Source organism: Trachypithecus francoisi, unplaced genomic scaffold (assembly GCF_009764315.1).
Source record: "Trachypithecus francoisi isolate TF-2019V2 unplaced genomic scaffold, Tfra_2.0 Lachesis_group2, whole genome shotgun sequence".
Taxonomy (NCBI): domain Eukaryota; kingdom Metazoa; phylum Chordata; class Mammalia; order Primates; family Cercopithecidae; genus Trachypithecus; species Trachypithecus francoisi.
In genome coordinates, this window is record NW_022681465.1 from 87,403,323 (window position 1) to 87,429,292 (window position 25,970).

Here is a 25,970-nt window from a genome sequence, read left to right on the forward strand (position 1 = left end):
TCCAGGCTCCCAAATAACATGCAGTGGCCGTCATCTTATGTGGCTAAGCCTTGAACTTTATACAGACCTCTAGCATGAATCAATCCAAACAACACATAATTATCTTAGTAAGATCTGCAGTTAGTAGTATTCATTCAAAACTTTGCTAAGTCTTAAGTTTGCAAAAGTCTTTAGTAGGCAAGAGACCACTGTTTTAAAACAGAAAAATAGTTACATACGTAGAGTATTTGAGGAGTGTGTGAGAACTGCCTATTCAACTCTGTTGGGCCAGGATGTAGACCTTTCCAAATCACATGACCTTCTCCCTGTTGGCACAGTCAATCATATCTGAAAATGACGATATATGGAAATAATTAAATAACAAAGAAGAGAGATAAACAATGTCAAGTGACTTGGGCAGTAGCCAGGAACTGAGAATGTTAAAAAATATTTTGCAGAAGATTGTACATTTAAAAGCCGTAAACTGTGACTGATCATAGGAATTTATTTTTAAATAGGTTTCATTAGTTCAAGTTAGAATGACAATAAATGTGAAGAACATGTCTGGGATGCGGTTTTTTGTTGTTGTTGTTGTTTGTTTTTTGTTTTTGCTTTTATTCAGTAAAGCATACATTTTTTTTCCCAAAAGATAAAATCACTCAGCAAAAAACCAACCAAAGAACAATAACAAAAAAACAGTGCACATGCCACAAAGCAAACCAAACATAGCTCAGTTTGCCTACAGATAACATATTTTGTCTTTTAATTTTGGCATGTCGAAGTCACAGAAACTCACAGACTTAATATGCACACCCAAAGATTCTGAGTGCTTATTTAGGAAGTATCTTTATTTGGGATAAAGAATTTCGAGTTATAAAACTGATGGCTTATAGAATGCAGTTTACTAAATTGGTCTTCGTTCTTACAAACTAGAGTAATCTTGTTCTTTGAGAGTTGAGAATATATATTCATCTACATTTCTGCATCAAGTGGCCCACAGTTAATTTTCATCACTGGTGGGGTGGGCAGAATGTTCACTCTCTTCTGCTGCTGTGCTGTGTTTTGGTTGACTTGGAATAGCAGGAAGCACTCGGTTTGTCCGCAGAGGTTCTCCAGATAGAACTGGGGAGAAAGAATAGAATGAGAGACTTTCAAGATTTGCTTCTCTCACAGGAAGGCGGCAGGAGAATTGTGTTGTGTTTTAGGAGTGGAGACATTTCTAAGAAGGGTGTCTTAGTGAGAGCTAGACTGCAGAGAGAAGCTGTGTATGCATTTCTTGTATATATATCTGTTCAGACTTGCCACATGAAGTCTGAGATTTCAAATATGTCCACACAGAAGACTGTACCAAGTTTGATCAAACATGATTGGGCTGTGCATGCCTGGCAGAGCTTTTCCTTGGGGTGGAGTAGCTGTTGATGCTCAACAACTGCTCACAAGGCTCTAAAGAAGGCCCAAGACATTTATACTGTGCTTTTATGCAAACCTCAAAAGGCTTTCAGGCTTCTTTTAGGAAAAGCACTGTGGGCCCTTTCATTTCTTTTTTGTAGAGCTAAGTTGATCAAAGATCTTTATCTTTCCTTCTCTCCTGAAACTTAACTGTGAAAAGCAAAGCTCTTGGGCCCTGCCAAAAAAAAAAAACTCTCTTTGGCTTCTCCAAGCTCCATCAGCATTCAAGACTGAGTGGCTCCTTCCTTAACTAGATGTTTTTGTGGCTACAGTTCTGCTTAAAGACAGATTCCGGCTTGAATTTGATTCAATGATAGAATTGACACCATCCAAAAGGTTCACTTTACACACATCTGTAAAGGGCAGAGGAACTGATCTGTCAAGGAAGAGGTCTTGGTTTCTGCTACTAACTCTCTGTGTGATCTTGGACATACCCCTCTACCTCTTAGTTTCCTTATCTGCTAAAAGACAGAGTTGTACTAAGACCCTATAGTTCATCATTTTAACCTAAAGAGTTCTAGAGCTCTTGGTTTGTCTCCTTCAAATCCTAGCCTGGGGAGAAAGACATACTGGATATATACTCTGTGCAAACAGTGTGCCAAATGTTTTACATATGTTGTCTCATTTAGTACTCCCATAAATCTTACTAGGATGGCACTATCGTTATGGACAATGAGGAAACTAAAGTACAGAAAGGTTGAGAAACTTATCTGAAATAGGACAGCTCCTAAATCATCTAACCTGCACTTAGAAGGATGTGGAGGGGCTGTGTGTGGGGGGTGTGTGTGTGTGTGTGTGTGTGTGTGTTAAATGCAGTGGGGTGCAATTGGAAGAAAAAAAGAAAATAAATTAGAATCCAGTAAGTATTGCTTATTTCATGAGGCAGTAGACTCAGTGTCCTGTAGTTTTGTTTCTGGCTCTACAACGGGAATAATAATAAAACTTGCTTTATTATTATTATGCTTCAGAGCATAGATATGAGAATATTCAAACTCAGAATCTCTGGGTGGGGGACCCAGGAATCTACTTCACAACAAACACCCGAGGTAATACTTAGCTATACTCAAGTTTGAAGATCACTGGCCCAATGGAGTATATTAACATTTTATATTAGGGGAGTTTTTTTATATAAAATATTATAAAATAAATCAATAATACCAAGAGTAATCCTGATGAACTGAATTTTTTTTTTCTGCTTAGGAATGCGTGGACTGTAAGTACAGAGGTGATGTACATTTCTATCTGTCCAGTATAGTAGGAAACCGACATTAAGAGGCCAGTCTTAAAAGGGAATTTTTAAAGCACCTTCCTAAAGACATTAAATAATACATGTAAAAATAAACTGTTTATTGCTTCAATAGTTCAAACACAAAAATTCCTAAAGGGAGGAAGTATTCTTTTTTTAAAAAAATAAGCATCTAAAAAAAGCTTTAAAGATGGTCTCTGTTTTCCTGTAATTTATAAGTGTTGGCACCTGATGTTCCCTTGAAAAATGAAAGTATGAAAGTAGGGCTGGGCGTGGTGGCTCATGCCTGTAATCCCAGCATTTTGGGAGGCCGAGGTGGGTGGATCACTTGAGGTCAGGAGTTGGAAACCAGCCTGGCCAACATGGCGAAACCCCATCTCTACTAAAAAAAAATACAAAAATTAGCCAGGGGTGGTGGCAGGCACCTGTAATCCCAGTTACTTGGGTGGCTGAGGCAGGGGAATCGCTTGAAACTGGGAGGCGGAGGTTGCAGTGAGCTGAGATCCTGCCATTGCACTCTAGCCTGGGTGACAGGGCAATACTCCATCTCAAAAAAAAAAAAAAAAGAAAAGAAAAATGAAAGTAAACTGAAATAACATTTACTTGTATCTAGATGCATTAACACTTGCAAAGGAAGCTGTGGAAGATTGATAATACTTACATTTTTGATCTGGTAGGGGAGCTAGGTTGTTCCGAGTGAAAGGAAGATCCCTGATTTTGTGTCTGTTGGGGGAAAGATGCTGAAAATTTTGTCCTGAAGATAAAACATATTTGCGTCAATCACTTGAGACTCAACCAAGTGCAAATTACAGAATGCAATGGATAAGAGAATCATCAAAGTTGTTACAGATCACTAAATTTAAGGTGGTAACAGTAACAATGAAAACAATGATAGCTATACTTTATTGCATTTCTGTTATATACCAGTCACTGTTTAAATGATAGAAAAATGTACTAGAAATCATTTCTTGAGTGTACTAGTTTAAGCAAAATTTTATAAAGAAGCACAGTGGGTTACTTACCCCATAAAAGTTAAAGTTGAAAAAAAATGAAAATAATATAGATATGGCATATCTTATCATATATTCATCAAATCTTTGATGAAATGAGTGGGTGATGAGTAGAGTATTTTCTTCTAGAAGAGAGTTTCTCAATCCTGGTTGCACATAGGAATTATCTAAGAAGTTACAAAACATACTGCTGTCCTGGCCACATCCCAGGTTATTATATCGGAATCTCTGGAGATGGGGCATGGTGTCAGATGTTTATCAGCTCCCAGCTGATTCAAGTGCAACCAGTATGGAGAATCATTGACCTGGAAGACAGAATGGGGTGGATGCACTCAGGAAACCTATTCTCTAACTTGGACAGAAAGCAATGGTGTATGCATGGACCATGTGAGCCAGCTCTCAAGAGCTGATGGTTACGCTTTCAGAAATTTTGTGAACTGTTTGACATCACACTAGTGTCTTGAAATCAGCCATGGTGGGTGTATTTACACTGTGAAAAATCAACAAGCACAGATTTTTCTCCTGGAAAGCCAGCTGGTAAACATTCATCAATGTACTACTGACTTTAAGATATGGATGTTCAATACCTGAAAATAGAAGCGGACACACAAATGTGATTTAAATCCATTTTAAAATTGACTGGATGGTGTCATGAATAGGAGCTTGGTTGGGCTCTTGGGTCAAACAGAATTAGGCTTGATTCCCTGCTTCCCCACTTTTTAGTTGTATGACCTTGGGCAAATGATATAACCTCTGAACACCTCAATATTTTCGTATACAAAATGATGAAAATAATTCTATGTCTTTTCCACTTGTCATGAGGATTACATTGGAGAACAAGAGTGAAGCATTTAGCTTATAGGGTAAAGTACTCAATAGACCTTAACAAAAAAAGATTATTTGATCTTTTGCCTATCAGTCTAGTAAGAAAGAACCAGAGTTGCTACGACAATGCTCCTAGAGTTTAAGGGTCTTCTGTTGGAGCAAAATCGCATAAGAAAAAAAGAAAAAACAAGAGGATTAGCCAAGATCCACCTTCCATCTGTTTAGGTGAATCTTATGGTGGATGGTCTGTGCAGAAATGGCCACCTCAGCAATGTTAGTTGATGGAGATTAAATCTCCAGTCTCCCTGGTGGATATTTTGCCATTATATTTTATCCTATTGAACACTGAATGTCAAATAACTTCAGGAGCTATTATTTACAGAGAAAATAATCCATGTGTAGAATTATCATTAAAATTTATATTAGCAAACAGCTTATTTATCCATGAACACTTGAGCAGATATTTGTAAAACCAACAATGAGATAATGACAAGAGTTATGTTTATGGAGCACTTACTTTTGTCAGGAATAGGGATAAATGCTGTAGGCATAATCTTATATAATTCTGACAATCACTTTTTCTTGTGAGATAGATTCTATTATCATCCTCATTTTACAAATGAGGACCTTGTGACTTCGAGGAGTTCTAAAAGTGCTCAAGTCATATGCTAGGAAGGGACAGAGCCTAGACTTCAACCCTATAGGGCTGCCCCTGTAACTTCTGTTATTCTGCCTCCTCTAAGCAGATGGGAGAAGTGGGCAGAGAAGGGCTTCAGCAGTGACTTGGACATGAAGGGGAGTTAAATTTTATTCCATGTTGGCATTTTGCTCAGTTTTCAGGGACAGGGTGGAGCCGTGCTTAGCCCAAAGCTATCTGGTGCTGCAGGCAACTGAAGGGAGTGTTCAGCTTTGGGGACAGGGTCAAGGACCACTGTCCTAGGAAAAAAGGATAGGAAATGTTTTCACAGTTACATGATGGAACCAGAGGTGACTGCAGCATTAATAATAATAATAATGATAATAATAATAAATAGATAATTCAGCAATCATCCATTGAGCACTCATTATATTCCAGACCCTAGAGTACAAAGAGGAGAAGGCAAGGTGTTCAGGAAGGGATTGCAATTAATGTGGGAGGAGACACAGGTAAACATGTGGTTTTGAAGCTCCATGAGTAGTGCTGTGATAGAGTTTGTGAGGGCATTGCAGAGGAAGGAATGGTCCAGAGAAGCTGACGTTTTCTTGGATCCCACAGACCTTGTTCCAATATCTCCTCTGACACTTCCTAGCTAGCTCTGTGACCTTAGGCAGATGAGCTAACCTCTCTGTCTCAATTACTTCAATTATAAACAGGATAAATTCTCTCCTGCAATGTTGTGGAAAGTGAAGTGTGTAGGTGTGTAGGTGTTTTTGGAGACAGTGTCTTGCTGTGTTGCTCAGGATGGAGTGCAGCGGTGCCATCCTGGCTCAAGGCAACCTCTGCCTCCCGGGTTCCAGCAATTCTCCTGCCTCAGCTTCCTGAGTAGCTGGGACTACAGGCGTGCACCACCACACCAGGCTAATTTTTGTATTTTTAGTAGAGACGGGATTTCACCATGTTGGCCAGGCTGATCTTGAACTCCTGACCTTAGGTGATCCACCCGTCTCAGCCTCCCAAAGTGTTGGGATTACAGGCGTGAGCCACTGTGCCCGGCAAGGTGGAGCTATTCTTATTAGGAGTCCTGTGAAAGAACCATATTTCCTACAGAGATCAGGGTGACCTTCACATATTATAGAAGGTGAGTTTTGAGCTGGTTCTTAAAAGATTATAGGAATCAGTCAAGCACACAGCGGAGAGAACCCAAAATAATAACAAGGGCCAAGATGTCATAGAATGAAAAGGTATGAAATTGTCAAGAAACTGAGACATATTCAAGGAACTGCTGAAGAGGTAGGGGTGGGGATTTGAGATGGGCGGTGCAGAAGCTGAGAATGACCATGCCTTGAGGGCTTTGTTTGCCCGGTTTAGAACCCTGGCCTTTGTCCTGAAAAGATGCAAAACCTTTGATGGGTTTAGACAGAGGGGTCACAGGATCAGACCTAACCAGCCAGAAGAGTGCATTGTTGCTGAGATAGTCTAGAAAATTCTAGAGAAGGAAGCTCTCTTTTGCAGGAGAAAGGAAGCGCACACTCTTTTACTTTTCTTGTGATGGCTTATAAATAACCAGGCTGGCAGACAACACCGCAGAGCTTTCTGTTCCATTTTCTCTGAAAGCTGCCTGCAATGAATTAAGTTGATGTGCTCCAAATTCCAACTCTCTAGGATAAGTGCTTCATTACCCATCTTGCTGCATCCAACCCCTGACAGGTCTCAATAAATGTTAAGCAATAATCATTACAGCTAAATGTTCAGGGCTGCTGATGTAAGCATTGGATAGTGGCTGCCCGGAATTTTAACAGCAGCACTGCTAACCCATATTATTTCTACCAAACCCAGGGCAGGAAAGGAGGAAATCCAAAGATAAAGGGACTATCCAAGATCAAGTCAGTGCTACAGTGGGATGATTTATCCAACTGCTTTACCACATTAAACTTTCACATAAAATATTGAGAGCTCAACGTAGAAATCTAAGTTTCAACCCTCCTAGACTAACAACAATGACAACACCCACTTCAGTGTAGTGCAGAAGCCTCAGTGATCTCAAAACAATTATTGTTGAAAATGTTCACAGAAATAAAATCTGTAAGGCTAGGAAAGGTTTTCTTTTTCTTTTTCTTTTTTTTTTTTTTGAGACAGAGTCTCGCTTTGTCACCCAGACTGGAGTGCAGTGGTGCGATGTCGGCTCACTGCAACCTCTGCCTCCTGAATTCAAGCGATTCTCCCGCCTCAGCCTCCAGAGTAACTGGGACTACAGGCGCTTGCCACCATGCCCGGCTAAATTTTGTATTTTTGTATTTTTGTATTTTTAGTAGAGATGGGGTTTCACTATGTTGGCCAGGCTGGTCTCGAACTCCTGACCTCAGGTGATCTGCCCACCTTGGCATCCCAAAGTGCTGGGATTACAGGTATGAGCCACCATGCCCAGCTGCAATTTATAATCCCAGCGTTTTGGGAGGCCAAGATGGGTGAATTGCTTGAGGCCAGGGGCTCTAGACTAGTCTGGGTAACAAAGTGAGACCCTTGTCTCTACAAAAAAATGATGACAAAAAAATTAACCAGAGGAGGAGGTGTGTCTGTAGTTCCAGCTACATGGGAGGTTGAGATAGGAGGATTGCTTAAGCCCATGAGTTTGAGGCTGAAGTGAGCTATGATCAAGCCACTGTACTCCAGCCTGGGTGACAGATCCTATCTCTCTCTAAAAAAAAAAAAAAAAAACTCTCCCTCTCTTTTGACAAATTACTATGATAAACACTCAGCAATTATTTAATGTATGATCAAATGACTAAGCTCCTTTCCATTTTTAAAACCCTATGACTGTATCTAAACATGACAAGAAAGTTCATTAAAATCAGTTGCAAAAGCATTTTAGTAAATTTACACCCCTTAAAACTGATTTATAGGCTGAAGACACTTGGGAAATTTATCTTATCATGACTCAGTTGCCTAGAATGGCTCCTAGTTATAATCAGCACTCAGAAAAATTGGTTGGGAAAAAGTATTTGATATAGGTCGATTCCATTGGAGAATTTCACCTTTCCCTTTCTGTTATTCTGCTGCCCCAGGATTTTTCTAGTTATTTCATTATGTAAGTGAGCAAATCCCCAAACCACGTTTATTGAATTTCCTTTTATTTCAAATAAGATGGAAATTTTTGGGTGGCACATGTGTCAGAATGTACTAATTCTCTATCCAATATCTACTCCCTCACTTAGAAACAGAAATCCAATTTTGGAGGGATAGCAACATGGGCAGCTAAAAGATTCCTTGTTGATAGTTGTGAACATATGACCAAAGTTTAGGCCAATGAGACGCAAGCGGAAGTGTGGGACTTAAGCCAGATGAGTTCTTAATGGGAGCTGATTCACATGGGCACATGCATTTCTCCCCCTTCTACTTCCTTCCTCCTGCTCCATCAGCCCCTCGAGGACAGAAGCCATATGTTGGGGGACGGGGCACATAAATGGAAAGAGCCTATGTTGCTTGTGATTGTGGAGCCACCAAATGTCTGGGAACTGCCTACTTCAGACTTCTTTCATGTGATAGCAACAAACTATTTTTTATTTTTTATTTTTTTTGAGATAGGGCCTCACTCTGTCACCCAGTCTGGGGTACAGTGGTGTGATCTTGGCTCACTGCAACCTCTGCCTCCCAGGCTCAAGTGATCCTCCTGTCTCAGTCCCCCAAGTAGCTGCAACCACAGGCATGCACCCATACTCCTGGCTAATTTCATTGTAGAAACGAAGCTTTACCATGTTGCCCAGGCTGGTCTTGAACTCGTGAGCTCAAGCAATCCACCTGCCTCAGCCTCTCAAAGTGCTGGGATTGCAAGTGTGAGCCACTGCCCCTGGCTGGGATAGCAATAAACTTCTATATTGTTCAAGCCCCTGTGACTTTGGATTTCTTTTACAGGAAGCTGAACCCCATCCTGACTGATATAAAAGAGACAGGCCAAGGCTGTCTTTGGAACGGAAAAAGAACAAGACTTTCAGATTTTCACATGATTTTCATAACAGAAGGTATTCGTTTGGCTGGGACAGGCCTAACTCTGGAAAACAGGATGGGTTGAGGCTCTGAAGTGTCAAAAGGTGGCAGACCACTGTGTTCCCTTCCTGATCCTTCTGCAGAAAAAAATGCAAACACTACCCATGCCACCAGCCAAGTGCTTCAGTGCTTTGTGGAGGAAGCAAAATCTTGAACGGAGTTTTTCTCAGACACCAGGAAACAGCCTTTATGTGCTTATCCATATTTATCCTGTGTCTAAATATGTATAAAAATATGAGTGAGGGAGCCATATTCTATCTCAAAGGTTTCAGGCACTGGGCACATGTCAAAGGGTGAAGAGAGTCAAATTCAATTGCATATTAAACGCAAAGGAATTTTGCTCATTCTAAAAAAATATATGGCCCTTTTCTACTTTTTAAAAAACACATTGTGGCCGGGCACTGTGGCTCACGCCTGTAATCTCAGCACTCTGGGAGGCCGAGGCAGGCAGATCACGAGGTCAGGAGTTTGAGACCAGTCTGGCCAACATAGTGAAACCCTGTCTCTACTAAAAATACAAAAATTAGCCGGGCGTGGTGGCACATGCCTGTAATCCCAGCTACCCGAGAGGCTGAGGCAGAAGAATTGCTTGAACCCAGGAGGTGGATGTTGCAGTGAGCCAAGATCATGCCACTACACTCCAGCCTGGGTGACAGAGTGAGACTCTGTCTCAAAACAAAAACAAAAACAAAAACAAAACAAACAAAAACAAAACAAAAAACAAAACACACACACACACACACACACACCCCCAAAAAAACCCCACATTGTTGTCTTGGTCTTTCATTTTTCTACTCTTAGAGAAAAATGGCTTCCATAAATAAATTATTTTTTCTCTTAATCCTACTGTAAGAAAAACAACAACTGAAAGAGACAGAGGCTGCAGGGAGCCGTAATTGTGCCACTGTACTCTAGCCTGGGTGACAGAGTGTGACCTTGTCTCAAATAAATAAATAAATACATAAATAAGTAATAAATTCTTTAGTGTGATACATTTGTTTAAAAAGTGGGATATGTACATATTTCATATCATAAGGCCTGTCTGACACTCCATGGAGAGACGGTGGAGTGGTGTGGACTGAACTGAACTGGGGACAGTGGTGTCTAAGTGGACAGTGGTTACTCAGATCCAGCCAATTATTGCCATGTGGGAATCTGGGTGTAGTGTTGCCAGATTTTCTAGTTTTTCGAGAGAAGCTAGAATTCTAGATTTTTATATAAAATTTCATAATTTAAAAATATTGACAATTAATTCACTTAAAAACAAGCCAAGGTACTGTGGCACCGAACAGGCTCTGGAAGCTGTTTTGCAGCCTCTGCTGCTTTTGAACAATGGTGCAAAGAATCACCTGTGGATTTTCTTTTTTTTTTCTGTAGAGGTGGGGGTCTTGCTACATTGACCCTTCAAAGTTCTGAGATTACAAGTGTGAGTCACTGTACCCAGCCTATGGATCATTTAAAAAAGAAAAATAAATTCTTTAGTATGATAAATGTATTTATAAGGTGGGGAATAGAGACATATACATTTGTATAAAAATACAAATTCTATGCCAGGCATGGTGGCTCATGCCTGTAATCCCAGCACTTTGGGAGACTGAGGCGGGCAGATCACAAGTTCAGGAGATCGAGACCATCTGGCTAATACAGTGAAACCCCATCTCTACTAAAAATGCAAAAAATTAGCTGGCTGTGGTGGCATGTTCCTGTAGTCCCAGATACTTGGGAGGCTGAGCAGGAGAATTGCTTGAACCTGGGAAGCGGAGGTTGTAGTGAGCTGAGAGCGCACCACTGTGGAGGTTGCAGTGAGCTAAGATCCCGCCACTGCACTCCAGCCTGGGTGAGAGAGAGTCTCAAAAAAAAAAAGGTGTATATACACACACACACACACATATACACACACATATACATACACACACACATATACACACACATACACACAAATTCTTAGGCTTGGCGTGGTGGCTCATGCCTGTAATCTCAGCACTTTGGGAGACCGAGAAGGGAGGATTGCGTGAGGCCATGAGTTCACCAACAGCCTGGGAAACATAGTGAAACTCCATCTCTACAAAAAAAAAAAAAATAGCCAGATGTAAGGGTGGTACCTATAGTCCTAGCTACTCAGGAAGCTGAGGCAGGGGGATCACTTGAACCCAGGAGACAGAGGCTGCAGGGAACCGTGATTGTGCCACTGTACTCTAGCCTGGGTGACAGAATGTGACCTTGTCTCAAATAAATAAATAAATATTTAAGTAATAAATTCTTTAGTGTGATACTTTTGTTTAAAAAGTGGGATACGTGCATATTTCATATCTAAAAATGGAGATATATGTGTGTAAAATATCTCTGGAAGGATAAAAAAATTCATTTTTTTTGACGTTTAGCTTTGCATGAGGGACGCTGGATAGCTGGGGAAGACACAAGAGGGAGAATTGCTTTGCAACCCTTTGGTATGTGTTGAGACCTAACCCATAAATGTGCAAATGTGTTACCTTTCTACATGTGTCCACACGAGGCATGGCCATTTTCCCTGTTCCCTCACCAAAATTTTGATTCAGTAGGTCTGGAGTGGAGATTGAATGCCTGATTTATAAACAGTCACACAAACAAACTCCTCATAGGTGATTTGCCACACACGAGTTAAGAACCCTTGCTAGTGGAAATAGTAATATTCTTGCTCCAATCTGGTACATACCACACATATTTGCTGGGAAGATGAGAAGGCACATATTTGTACTTGATGATTACTTGAAGAGGGGAGAAGCAGAACATTTTCTTTTCTTTCTTTTTTTTTTTTTTTTCTGAGACAAGAGTCTTGCCCTGTTGCCCAGGCTGGAGTGCAATGGCATGATCTCAGCTCACTGCAAACTCCGCCTCCCGGGTTCACGCCATTCTCCTGCCTCAGCCTGCCGAGTAGCTGGGACTACAGGCACCTACCACCATGCCTGGCTAATTTTTTGTACTTTTAGTAGAGATGGGGTTTCACCGTGTTAGCCAGGATCGTGATCTGCCCGCCTTGGCCTCCCAAAGTGCTGGGATTGAGCACCGTGCCCGGCCAGAGAAGCAGAATGTTTTCACAGCCCAGAAATCTCAAATCCAGTGCACTTTGGGAGAAAAGGTGGCTCTAATCACTCATTTTATTCTCACCCTGCCTTCTAGACCATTGTCACTCCAGTTCCTAGCCTAGAACTGTAGGGGACATTTCCAGTATAGAGCCTGCTGAGAATGAAGACAAAATCAAGGACATTACCTGATGATGGATTATGTAGATGACGAAGATGTGGTGGCACAGAGACCTCCTGGTGACCAGGCTGGACACTGAGCAATCTGTCCAGCAGCTTATCAGAAGAAGACACAGTCCAAACTTTGTAGGAAAATATCTGATTAGAATCACTCCTCCAGGGGTTATCTAGTAACATCTGGCAGCCAGTTTTGTTATTTAATAAATCCTGCTCACTTCGACTTTTCTGAGATCGCTGGGCCATATGATGAGGACCAGAGCTCAGGCCTGCATGGGAAGTGGCCCCATGAGAGGCTATTAGGAAGTTACTGCCCAGGGTGATGGGTGGAAGACTCTGCGTTCTGATTGGTGGAAGCCCCTTACGGGCCAGTGGTTTCTTTCCTGGTAAGGGATATTTTGAATTGTCTGAGATTTTCTTCTTAAATTCAACCATAGCCACCTGATCACCAGGCTGTTCTTGGAAGTTGGTACCCACGATGCTATCAAAGGTGGTGATGATGTCATTGACTTCCGAGGTGTCTTCCTCTCTGTATCGGTCCCTGCTGGGATCCTTCTGATGGGCTCCCTGCTCTTCTTTCTTGTTTTTGCAGAATATTTGGTTGAGCATGTTGAACCGTCCCTCCTTCTTCTGGGGCCGACTGCTCTGGGAGGGACGGGGTCGAGTAGGCTCTGTTCTATGTGAATATAAAAGAGCAGGGATGATATGTGAGAATAGGAAGTAGAGACATCACTAAGTGAAATACCGACCCCCTATTCCACACACTTCATCAGGTTTTCTGAGATCCTTCCTAGATACCCCCAAAGCCTTCTCAAGTTAGAGTGGTGTGAGGAACTCACAGCACCCCTGGCAATGCTGCCCAGAAGAGGCTCTTTGCCACGGGCAGTCTTTGCCCAAGGAGGACGTTTCTTATATTTTTCTTGCTCCTTCAGGGGATATCCTTTCAAAATTTACACCTGGATCATCTGTTTTCAACAAGGGGTTAACTAAGCTGAAAACTTGCTGAAAGTGTTGTTCTCACGTCTCAAGGACAGTCAGTAGGAGCGCAAGTTGAAGTCAGAGATGAAGCCTAAGGGTTTGAGTTCAGGCTTCAAAGAGCAGAAGGATGGAGGAGGTTGCTGAGGTGGGGGGAGTGTGGTTTTAGGCTTTCTGTGAAAGAGATCCTAGAAAACCTGGACCTAGTGCTGACCAACTGACATTATCCCCCTCAGGCACCCCCTCCCCATTTTAAACTAAAACTTTCCTGTTGAAAAGTACTTTAAAAAAAAGTATGCTAAAGAACAGGTGTGGTGGCTCATGCCTATAATTCCAGAACTTCGGGAGGCCAAGGTTGGAGGATCACTTGAGGTCAGGAGTTTGAGACCAGCCTGGGCAACATGGCAGGATCTCGTCTCTATAAAAAAAAAAAAAAGAAAACCAAGGAAAGAAGTTTTAGTTTGGGCTCCAGCGAGAGAAGAGGAGGAATGCATGACCAAGGTTGGGCGTGGCTGCAGAAGAAAGTGAGCAATGCCCAATGCACAGGCAAATTATAAAGGAAAAAGGCCAGCAGTTGTCGAGAGGTTCCCTGAGGTGCTATTCTGTTTGTGTTCCTTGGAAAATTCTGTGTGATTCTCTTTTGAGGCTCCAATTGACTTAATGCTTTCTGCGGTATGAATTAACGATGAAACCTGACCCGTGTGTGTGCCCCTAAGGGTCAGACTGCAACATTACTTTCCGGAGTGAGATATCGCAATCTGCAATTTGAAAAACATCACCACTTATTTTGGATGCATGTAACGAATGTTTTCTCTAAAGGTCACACAGAGCATCCTTTGAATCTTTATTCCCATGATGTAGTCTTATCTTTATTCTTTCACCTTCCAATGGGCTTTTTGAAATATTTAATTCTAGACTTCTAATACTCCAGAGAGATCCCCAGGGCACCTCTGACATTCAAGTTCCCCTACAAAGAATATGTCCCTGTGTGAACTGATGCTATTGCAGCATCTTGTGTAAGCCATCTCCTCCCCCTGTTACGGCTTGTGCTTTACGTCTCTGGGTCTCAAAATGGGGTCCACTGAACCCTTAAAGAGGGATCCCTGACTTTTTCAGGGGTTTCACAGCGTTAAACTCTATTCATAATAACACCACAACGTTATTTGTCTTTTTCACTGTGCTGCCTTGCATCGATGGTGCAGTAGAGGTGGCGGGTAAAATGGTGGCTGCCTCAGTTCAAAGCAGGACAATAGTGGCATCAATGTACTTGCAGAAAAAAAAAGTCCTTTAACTTAATAATGTCCTTGTTTAGGCAGTACAAGTTATTAATTTGATTAAATATTGACTTGAGTACACTTGTTTGACAAAATAAGAAGTACTCGTAAACAATTCTAGTATATACAGAGGTGTGATGATTGTCTTGGGGTAAAGCAGCTGTGCAATTGTTTGAGTCATGGGCTGAACTGGACACTTTTTTCACGGAACACCATTTTTACGCCTTACAGACAAACTATGGTTATGTAGAGCTAAGTATTTGCAGAAATTTCTGCAAAATAAATAAAGTGAAATACGCAGAAACAGAGAGTAAAACAGTGGTTATCAGAAGTGAGAGTGAGGTGGGGGAATGGGAGGTGTAGGTCAAAGGGTACAAAGTTGCAGTTAAGTTTAAGTGTTTCTCATGCCTCAGCCTCTCGAGTGTCGTGATTACAGGTGCACGCCACCAAGCCCAGCTAATTTTGGTATTTTTAATAGAGATGGGGTTTTGCCATCTTGGTTAGGCTAGTCTTGAACTCCTGGGCTCAAGTGATCCACCCGCCTTGGCTTTCCAAAGTGTGGAGGTTACAAGCATGAGTCACTGTGCCTGGCCCATCTCACTAGGTATATTCATATCAAAACATGTATACCATATATATATATATAAATAAAATAAAAATATATTAAAATGAATAAAGTGGGCCAGGCGTGGTGGCTAGCCTGACCAACATGGAGAAAACCTGTCTCTACTAAAAATACAAAATTAGCCAGGCGTAGTGGCATATGCCTGTAATCCCAGCTACTCTGGAGGCTGAGACAGGAGAATTGCTTGAACCCGGGAGGCAGAGGTTTCAGTGAGCCGAGATTGTGCCATTATACTCCAGCCTGGGCAACAAGAGTGAAACTCCATCTCAAAATAAATAAATAAAATGAATACAGTGAATATTTCATTTCAAGATAAATCATTGACAGTTATTGTAGCCAATGACGAAAGTCTAGCTTTCAAGTAAAAACTAGAATTTTGGAAAACTTATATTCACATTGTAAGCTTGACAGCATCTCAATCTATAAAGCTTTTCCAATGAGATTGGTGGTAACACTAACAAATGTGACTTTTTGATATTGTATAATGAAATATGTCATTTGGAAGACCTTTATAATTAAGTGAACCAATATTTTCCAAATGACCAATGCAAAGTGTTAATAAAATCACACATGTGTAGAGGGCCCATTTAAAGTATAAGGTATAGTAATGTATTCTAATGTGACAGAGTACAAAAAATTTATTGATATGGTGGGAATCCACATTGCAATTAACCTTTAAGAAACTACTACTTGTTAAGTTTTGATATCGTATCAAAGAAAAATACACACAATTGGCCGGGCGCGGTGGCTTACGCCTGTAATCCCAGCACTTTGGGATGTTGAGGCGGATCATGAGGTCAGGAGATCGAGACCATCCTGGCTAACACAGTGAAACCCCATCTCTACTAAAAATGCAAAAAAATTATCCGGGCATGGTGGCAGGTGGGTGACAGAGCGAGACTCCTTCTTGGAAAAAAAAAAAAGAAAGAAAAAAAAGAAAAATACACACAATTGTCTGAAAAGCCTATTGAGATACACCTGCCTTTTCCAACTATGTATTTATATAAGGCCAGATTGTTTTTACATACATCAATCAAAATATGATACTGTGGCTGGGCATGATGACTCACACTTCTAATCCCAGCACTTCGGGAGGCTAAGGTGGGAAGACTGCTGAAGGCCAGGAGTTTGGGACCAGCCTGGGTAGCACAGTGAGGCCATCTCTACAAAAAAAAACAAAAACCAAAAAACAAGAAAACCCAGCTGGGCATGGTGGCATGTGCCAAAAGTCCCAGCTACTCAAGAGGTTGAGGTGAGGGGATCGTTTGAGCCCAAGAGTTCAACGTTGCAGTGAGCCATGATTACGCCTCTGCACACCAGCCTGGGTGACAAGTGAGACTCTGGCTCTAAAATTAAAAAATAAATAAATAAATAAGCAAACCCCAAACCCAAGAAACAAAACACTTTATATTGCAACAGAGTGAATGCAAAAAGCAGATGTGGAACCCACTTTATTCTTTTTTTTTTTTTTGAGACAGGGTCTTGCTCTGTCATCCAGGCTGGAGTGCAGTGGTGCTAGCTCAGCTTACTGCAACCTCCACCTCCCAGGCTCAAGCGATTCTCCTGCCTCAGCTTCCCCAGTAACTGGGGTTACAGGCACGCACCACCACGCCTGGCTAGTTTTTCTGTTTTTGGTAGAGATGGGGTTTCACCACGTTGGCCAGGCTGGTCTAGCTGAACTTCTGACCTCAGGTGATCCACCTGCCTCGACCTCCCAAAGTGCTAGGATTACAGGTGTGAGCCATCATGTCCAGCCCCCAGCTGTATTCTATTAAGCTTGTATTAAGCTACCAAAGAGATTTGCCAAAAATGTAAAACAATGCTACTCTTCTCATGACAATATTTTTGTTTTGGGAAATAGAAATATTAAATAAAACATTTTATTTTTAATTAAAAATATAGTATTTATGTTCACATGTAAATGTAATGTTTATTATTAATTTAAATGGATAAAAATGCATATTTTATTAAAATTTTTCAGTTTTAATTAATTAATTTTTTTTGAGATGGAGTCTCACTCTGTCACCTAGGCTGGAGTGCAATGGAGTGATCTCGGCTCCCTGAAACCTCCACCTCCCAGGTTCAAACTATTCTCCTGCCTCTGCCTCCCAGGTAGCTGGGATTACAGGTGCCCACTACCATGCCTGGCTAATTTTTCTATTTTTAGTAGAGATGGGATTTCACCCTGTTGGCCAGGCTGGTCTTGAACTCCTAACCTCAGGTGATCTGCCTGCTTCAGCCTCCCAAAGTGCTGGGATTACAGGCATGAGCCACCGTGCCTGGCCTCTCAGTTTTAATTTCTAATGTCATAAATATTGATAGGTGTGACTCTCATAAATAAAAGTTATTTGGGGGCCCTTCATAATTTTTGAGAGTGTAAAAGGGTCCTGAGAACAAAAGTTTGAGACTCACCAAATTAGGCAAAAGGGGGATTTAGAGGATGTGCCAAAAAGGGAAGAGGAAAGAGAGAAAAGGAAAGAAGAGATTCAAGTTCAGTGAATATTAGGCTGATAGATTTGGGCTTACTACTATCATTTTGCTCCAAGAACACTTTATTCTGTGTTAGATAATGGCAAACATAAATTATATAATCATTTAATGTCTTTAATACTATGTAACATTAATTATATTATAAAAGTATAATAATATTATTATTGGTTTGCACCTTGGCAATTTAAAACATTTCATCCGAATTTATAAATATTTGAGAAGAATAGAAAAATAAGTGGCTCCTGGTGTACCCACCTGCTCTCTTGGGAGAGGAGTTTGACACACGCCGTGTGACCGCAGTACAGAGCATAGGCCAAGGGCGTACTTTCATTGATGTCCCGCAGGTTGCTGTCCATTCCCAACTCCAGCAGTGACTGGACACATTCGACCTTCCCTGCAGCTGCAGCCCAGTGCAGAGGTGTCCTGGAGGGGCCACGTGGAAAAAGCACAAGTGTCTGAGCACGTTAATTGTTCAGGCTTCTTAGCCAGCAACAGCTCCTGCTCAAAGTCAGGTTGAGGTAGGGAAAATCTTGTTGCCATTTACAGTATAGAAATAGTATTAAATGAGCCCAAAGGATGATGGTGGACATGTGTAGGGGCCTCTCCTCTAGCTCTAAGTATCCCTGCCTTCTGCTCTCTCTGGCCTTTCTGACAATTTCCTAGAAGAGGAAGTAGTGGGTCAAAGGGTATGAAGAGTTTTGAGGTTCTTTATACATAGTACCAGACTGCCTTCCAGGAAGATTGAGTCAATTTGTTCTACCAGCTACGTTTCTCCTCCTTCTCTAATACTGAGTACTGTCACTTACTTTAAAAATCTTTGGCCATTTGGTAGGCAAAATAAGCTTCACTGTCGTTTTCCTTTCTATTTAATTTATAGTAGGGTTTGAACTTTTGAAATATAAGTTATTTTCCGTTTGAGTTTCTTCATTGAAATGACTAATGCCTTTTGTCATTTTTCTGTTACAGTATGTGTTTTTCTTACTAATTTGTATGTGCTCTTTGTATTAAAGACCATGATCTTTTATAGGTTATGTTTATGAAAACATTTTCTGTAATTTGTTACTTGACTTTTAATTTATTTTTATTTTATTTTTTGAGATGGAGTCTCACTCTGTCACCCAGGCTGGAGTGCAATGGTGTGGTCTTAGCTCACTGCAATTTCTGCCTCCCAGGTTCAAGTGATTCTCACACCTTAGCCTCCTGAGTAGCTGGGACTACAGGCACATGCTACCACACCTGGCTAATTTTTGTATTTTTAGTAGAGATGGGGTTTCACTATGTTGGCCAGGCTGGTTTTGAACTCCTGACCTCGTGATCCACCCGCCTCAGCCTCCCAAAGTGGTGGGATTATAGGTGTGAGCCACCATGCCTGGCCAACTTTCAATTTTTTTTTTTTTTTAGAAGGAGTCTCGCTCTGTCGCCGGGGCTGGAGTGCAGTGGCCGGATCTCAGCTCACTGCAAGCTCCGCCTCCCGGGTTTACGCCATTCTCCTGCCTCAGCCTCCCGAGTAGCTGGGACTACAGGCGCCCGCCACCTCGCCCGGCTAGTTTTTTGTATTTTTTAGTAGAGATGGGGTTTCACAGTGTTAGCCAGGATGGTCTCGATCTCCTGACCTTGTGATCCGCCCGTCTCGGCCTCCCAAAGTGCTGGGATTACAGGCTTGAGCCACTGCACCCGGCCCCAACTTTCAATTTTTAAGTGATTTTTCTATAAAACTTTAAAAAATAATCACATTTAATTCCTTTTTCATTTTTTCTTTCTTGCATGATGTTATGTTTAAAAAATCCTTCGTGGCTGGGCACAGTGGCTCATGCCTGTAATTCTGGCACTTTGGGAGTTTGAGGCAGATGGATCATCTGAGGTCAGGAGTTCAAGAACAGCCTGGCCAACAAGGAGACACACCATCTCCATTAAAAATACAAAAATTAGCCAGACATCATGGCACATTCCCGTAGTCCCAGCTACTCAGGAGGCCGAGGCACGAGAATTGCTTAAACCCCGGAGGCAGAGGTTGCAGTGAGCCGAGATCACACCACAGCACTCCATCCTTGGCAACAGAGCAAGACTCTGTCTCAAAAAAATAAAAATAAAAATAAAAAGTCCTTCATTAGCCAAAAGGTGGATGAATATTCACCAGTATTTAAACCTTTATTAAATTGTATAACCAGTGTTTTCTTAAGAGAATAAAAAGAAAAGCTATAGACTGGGAGAAAATATTTGCAAATCACATAGTCAACAAAGTATTACTAATACTAGTAATTAGTATATAAAATCTTTCAGAACTGAACAATAAGAAAATAAACCAATTTTAAATATTAGCAAAAGATCAGAATAGACATTTTGTCAAAGAAGATACATGGATGGTAAATAAGCACATGAAGAGGTACTCAATAATATTCCAGTAGTACTGGAATACTACTCAGTAATGAAAAAGAACAGACTGCTGATATATGCAACAACATAGATGAGTGTCAAACACATTCTGCTAACTGCAATAAATCAAATAAATCAGTCTCAAAGGATGAGCTACTATATATTTCCATTTACATGACCTTCTGGAAAAGGCAAAACTATACAGACAGATAACTAATGAGTGGTTGCCAGGGCTTAGGGATGGGAAAGGGCTTGACTATACAGAAGGACATGAGTTGATGTTGGAGTTGATGGAATTGTTCTGAATTCTGTTTGTGGTGGTAACATGAATTCATGCACTTTATGTACACCATAAAAGTAAATTTTACTGAACATAAATAAAAAGAACACCAGTATTCTAGATTTATTTGGTTTAAGAATAAAAAACCATGGCTGGGCACTGTGGCTCACGCCTGAAATCCCAGCACTTTGGGAGGCAGAGGTGGGCAGATTGCTTGAGCTCAGGAGTTCGACACCAGCCTGGGCAACATGGCAAAACCCAGTCTATACAAAAAAAATACAAAAATTAGTTGGATGTGATGAGTACGTGCCTGTTGTCCTCGCTTCTCGGGAGGATGAGGTGGGAGGATTGATTGAGTCTAGAGAAGCTGAGGCTTCAGTGAGCCGAGATCCTGCCACCACACTCCAGCCCGGGCAATGGAGTGAGACCCTGCCTCAAAAACCAAAAACTGAACAAACAAACAAAATCTGTGTGTGTGACTATATGCGTATTTTGGTATGTGCAGTGAGGTCAGAGCCAATCTGACTGTTTTCGTAATTACACAGCCAACTTTTCTCAACACCATTTCTTTTTCTTTTCTTTTCTTTCTTTTTTTTTGAGACGGAATCTCGCTCTGTCGCCCAAGCTGGAGTGCAGTGGTGCGATCTCGGCTCACTGCAAGCTCCGCCTCCCGGGTTCCCGCCATTCTCCCGCCTCAGCCTCCCGAGTAGCTGGGACTACAGGCGCCCGCTGCCACGCCGGCTAATTTTTTTTTTTTTTTGTATTTTTAGTAGAGACAGGGTTTCACCATGTTGGCCAGGATGGTTTCGATCTCCTGACCTCATGATCCGCCCTCCTCAGCCTCCCAAAGTGCTGAAATTACAGGCGTGAGCCACCGCGCCCAGCCCTCTTAACACCACTTCTGCTGCTTCTCCGAGAAAACACCAAATGGCGGATGACGCCGGTGCAGCGGCCCCTCCCGGAGGCGCTGGGGACCCTGGAATGGGGAACGGCGGTGGCTTCCGCGGAGGTTTCGGTAGTGGCATCTGGGGCCGGGCGGCGACCCTGCGGGGCCGGGGTCGAGGCCGCGGAGTTCGCGGAGGCAAGGCCGAGGGTAAGAAGTGGATGCCGGTCACCAAGCTGGGCCGCTTGGTCGAGGACATGAAGATCAAGTCCCTGGAGGAGATCTACCTCTTCTCCCTGCCCTTTAAGGAATCTGAGATCATTGACTTTTTCTTGTGGGCTTCTCTCAAAGAGGAGGTTTTGAAGATTATGTCGGTGCAGAAGCAGACTCGTGCTGGCCAGCGCACCAGGTTCAAGGAGTTTGTTGCTTTGGGGGACTACAATGGCCATGTCGGCCTGGGTGTTAAGTGCTCCAAGGGGGTGGCCACCGCCATCTGTGGGGCCATCATCCTGGCCAAACTCTCCATTGTCCCCGTGCGCGGAGGTTACCGTGGGAACAGGATCGGCAAGCCCCACACCGTCCCTTGCAGGGTGACAGGCCCCTGTGGCTCTGTGCTGGTGCCCCTCATCCCTGCACCCAGGGGCACTGGCATCGTCTCAGCGCCTGTGCCCAAGAAGCTGTTCATGATGGCTGGTATCGATGACTGCTACACCTCAGCCCAGGGCTGCACTGCCACCCTGGGCAACTTTGCCAAGGCCACCTTTGATGACATCTCTAAGACCTACAGCTACCTGACCCCTGACCTCTGGAAGGAGACTGTATTTACCAAGTCTCCCTATCAGGAATTCACTGACCACCTTGTCAAGACCCACACCAGAGTCTCCGTGCAGTGGACCCAGGCTCCAGCTGTGGCGACAACATAGGGTTTTTATACAAGAAAAATAAAGTGAATTAAGCCTGAAAACAAAAAACAAAAACAAAGACAAAAACAAATACAAAAACAAAAAAACACCATTTCTTAATGTGGTGGGATTATATTTTAAGATCTTGATGTCTATACATATTTTCTACCTCACCTCTTTCCCCTATTTGAGGGGATGATTGACCTTGTGCTCAACCTCAGTGGAGGGATATTGCGAAGTCAGGGAGGGAAATGTGTTTTTGCTTTAAAAGCCAAGCTTGGGACTCAGAGCAACTTCAGAGCAAAGGCAAAATATTTAACTAAATATCTGAATGGAAATGGCTTCCCCAGCACTGGAAAGGGGGTCCCCCTTCAGTGGTCAAGGTGGTGTGACAGCTGGGCACGATGACTCACACCTGTAATCCCACCACTTTGGGAGGCGGAGGCGGGCGGATCACGAGGTCAGGAGATTGAGACCATTCTGGCTAACACGGTGAAATCCTGTCTCTACTAAAAATACAAAAAATTAGCAGACTTGGTGGTGCCTGCCTGTAATCCCAGCTACTCGGGAGGCTGAAGCAGGAGAACCCGGGAGGCGTAGGCTGCAGCGAGGCAAGTGCTACTCCAGCCTGGGCGACCGAGGGAGACTCCGTCTCAAAAAAAAAAAAAAAAGGTGATGTGACAAGAGCATAAAGGACCACTGGACTCAGGAGCAAAGGGGTCAAGAACCTTGCTTCACTGGCAGAGATACTAGGAGTGAGGGATGCGGAATGTCTGTGGTGTGTCTAGGCAATGGGACTACAAGGCAGGCCAAGATGGCGCCCATGCCCAAGCACAACATGGACACAGCTGAACATCCTCCGACCTGAAGGGATAAGGACAGAAGACGAGGGGCCACCCTCCATCTCTATTCCTATACACCCGTTGTATAAAATTCCAGAACCAAGGCACACACAATAAGGGAAGCGGGGTGGGGGTCTTTAAAAGATGAGGTTAGGTTTCCTACTAATCTAGTGAGATAACTCAAAAATAGAAGTTAGGTTAAATTATAGATAAAAATCATCATAACTTTTAAAACTCTGAGTTGTAAAATAACATAAATACTTGACATAGTAAGTGTTCCGCCACTTTTTTTATTTTTTTTTTGGAGATGGAGTCTTGCTCTGTCGCCAGGTTGGAGCGCGGTGACCCCATCTCGGCTCACTGCAACCTCCGCCCCCCGGGTTCAAGCGATTCTTCTGCCTCAACCTCCCGAGTAGCTGGAACTACAGGCACATGCCACCATGGCCAGTTAATTTTTGTATTTTTAGTAGAGATGAGGTTTCACCACGTTGGCCAGGCTGGTCTCAATCTACTGACCTCGTGGTCCACCTGCCTCGGCCTCCCAAAATGCTGGGATTACAGGTGTGAGCCACCGCATCCGGCCAGTGTTAGATTGTACACTCCATGTGGGAGGGGAATGGGAGCCTTTCACTCACTGTGTGGTTCTGGCACCCAGCATGGTGCCTGGCACATATAGAGGCTCTCAATAAGACAGTTTAATAAATCGATACTTTTGTGATACTGCTTTCTTTATTGTACCAAATACAAAATAATTCTGGGTAGTATTAGACCCAGATTTTTTTTTTTTAAACTCTGTGAGTAGAAATAAGAATTTCAACTATTCATTTAAAGAGCACCTACTGTTTTCTAGCAGGTTAAGGCTTGGATTTGTCTTGGATGAAGGACTCTGCCTGTGTTTTGGTAACCTGTCCCAGTGGGTTAAGTGTGCCTAATGTGCCGCAAATACTTTGATCTAAAACAGAAGTTTGACAAGCTGAAGCTTAGCTGAAGCATATAAAAAGTCAACTTGCTGGGAGATAGAGTTGCATCTCTGAGATTATCATGACTCTAAAAAAAAAAGTTTCTTTCTTAAGTGTAGATTTATAGCTGCTTTTAATGTGCCTATGCATTATTATTTTTGGAAGCTGTGGACTTGTAGTTGCTTAGGCAGTTGCCAGCAGGAGATCAGAGTTGAGAGCTTGGAGGTGGCCTAAAGACAATTAGCCCTGGCCATCAGGTCATCCAGGAAAATACTGTGAAATGGCACTGGACGTTTGATTCTACCCATAGTTGTATTCAAGATTGAATAAACTAGGCCAGGCATGGTGGCTAACACCTATAATCCCAGCACTTTGGGAGGCCGAGGCGGGTGGATCACTTGAGGTCAGGAGTTCAAGACCAGTCTGCCAACATGGTGAAACCCCTAATCTACTAAAAAAAAAACCCGAAACCCAAAATTAGCCAGGCATGGTGGCGCACACCTGTAGTCCCAGCTACTTGGGAGGCTGAGGCAGGAGAATCGCTTGAACCAGGGAGGTGGGGATTGCAGTGAGCTGAGATCATGCCACTGCATTCCAGCCTGGATGACAGTGAGACTCTGTCTCCAAAAATAAAATATTGAATACACTATATTTTGGATTAAGTACTGATGTCACAAAACTATGTTCTGATTTTTTTCTGGGGATGTAGGGAGAGGCAAAAGGCAAGTTGATATTCCTTTTTTGAGGTAGGGTCTCACTCTGTCACCCAGGCTGGAGTGCAGTGGTACAATCACAGTTCACTGCAACCTTCACCTCCCAGGCTCAAGCGATCCTCCCATGTCAGCCTCCTGAGTAGCTGGGACTACAGGCATGTACCACTAAGTCTGACTAATGTTCATATTTTTTGTAGAGATGGGATTTCGCCATCTTGCCAAGGCTGGTCTCGAACCCCTGGGTTCAAGTAATTTATCCGCCTCAGCCTCCCAAAGTGCTGGGATTACAGGTGTGGGCAACTGCGCCTGGCCCACATTCCTATGAATGGGGTCTTCTGTACAAAGAATGACTATCCCTCCGGTAAGTCACTCAGGAAATGGGCAGTCCTGGGGGAAAGGAAGTCATGGAAGACCTCTCCTCAGGCCTGAACCCTGGGCAGAAGGGCACTCCTGAGAGGGCCCGGTGGTCTCTCAGGCCTGGAGGCAGCCTGGGAGCTGGACAGAGAAGGGCTGGGTTGGGTATATCTGTGAAGGGGGTTGGACGTGAGTATTTGGAGAGCATATATGTATATATATTGTGTGACCCCAGAATTCCCAGGTACGGATTGTATCTTCTGTCAATTAAACACCTTTGTCTGTTATGCTAGTAGTAGCAATTTTATAACACCTAACAGGGCCATATATTTTTCAACACAGTGATCAATCACACTGCATATTTGAACGTAGCAGATATGATTAGTTCCATTCTATGTGAGAGAGGTCTCCAGGCGACACTTATTCTGAAACAAGATGGGTCCTCAGCAGATTATGTCCTTCCATTTAGAGAGACTATTGCCAATAAATTCAGTAGATGGAGGGCTGGATGTTGATCCAGTCAGGCTTACCAACATGTGATGATTCACTCAGAAGCTGTGTGAAATACTCCTTCATGACAATTACTAAGACCGACTGTTTAAATTCCTCTGACCATCAATATGGAAGCGATCCAGAAGAACAGGGTTTTGCTGAGTAATGAGGGGAGCATATAGATAATCTCTAAAATACCCATGTCCTTGGGGCCAGTCTGTGGTACCTAATTTCAAGTTGTCTAAACTTTAGCTCCTTTCTTATCTCTAAGCTTCAGGATGTCCTGCAAACACAGTCAATCTGCCTCAGTTATCACAGCAGGGGGCTAAAGGGCAGGGCCTGTGATTCAGAAGGAATTCAGCAGAGACAAGCAGTGGGCGGA

General features: G+C 42.8%; 1 protein-coding gene across 1 annotated transcript in view; it reads right to left on the bottom strand.

The window, feature by feature from the left end:
• Positions 1-804: 804 nt before the first annotated feature.
• ANKRD55 (ankyrin repeat domain 55) overlaps positions 805-25,970 on the bottom strand; it is a 132,514-nt gene continuing 107,348 nt past the window's right edge. Inside the window, exons 9-12 of the mRNA XM_033179597.1 lie at positions 18,046-18,213; positions 12,438-13,102; positions 3,336-3,428; positions 805-1,101 (exon numbers count right to left, since the gene is read on the bottom strand). Coding sequence (XP_033035488.1) covers positions 980-1,101; positions 3,336-3,428; positions 12,438-13,102; positions 18,046-18,213 — 1,048 coding nt within the window. The 3' untranslated portion in view covers positions 805-979. The remainder of the gene's footprint in view (positions 1,102-3,335; positions 3,429-12,437; positions 13,103-18,045; positions 18,214-25,970) is intronic.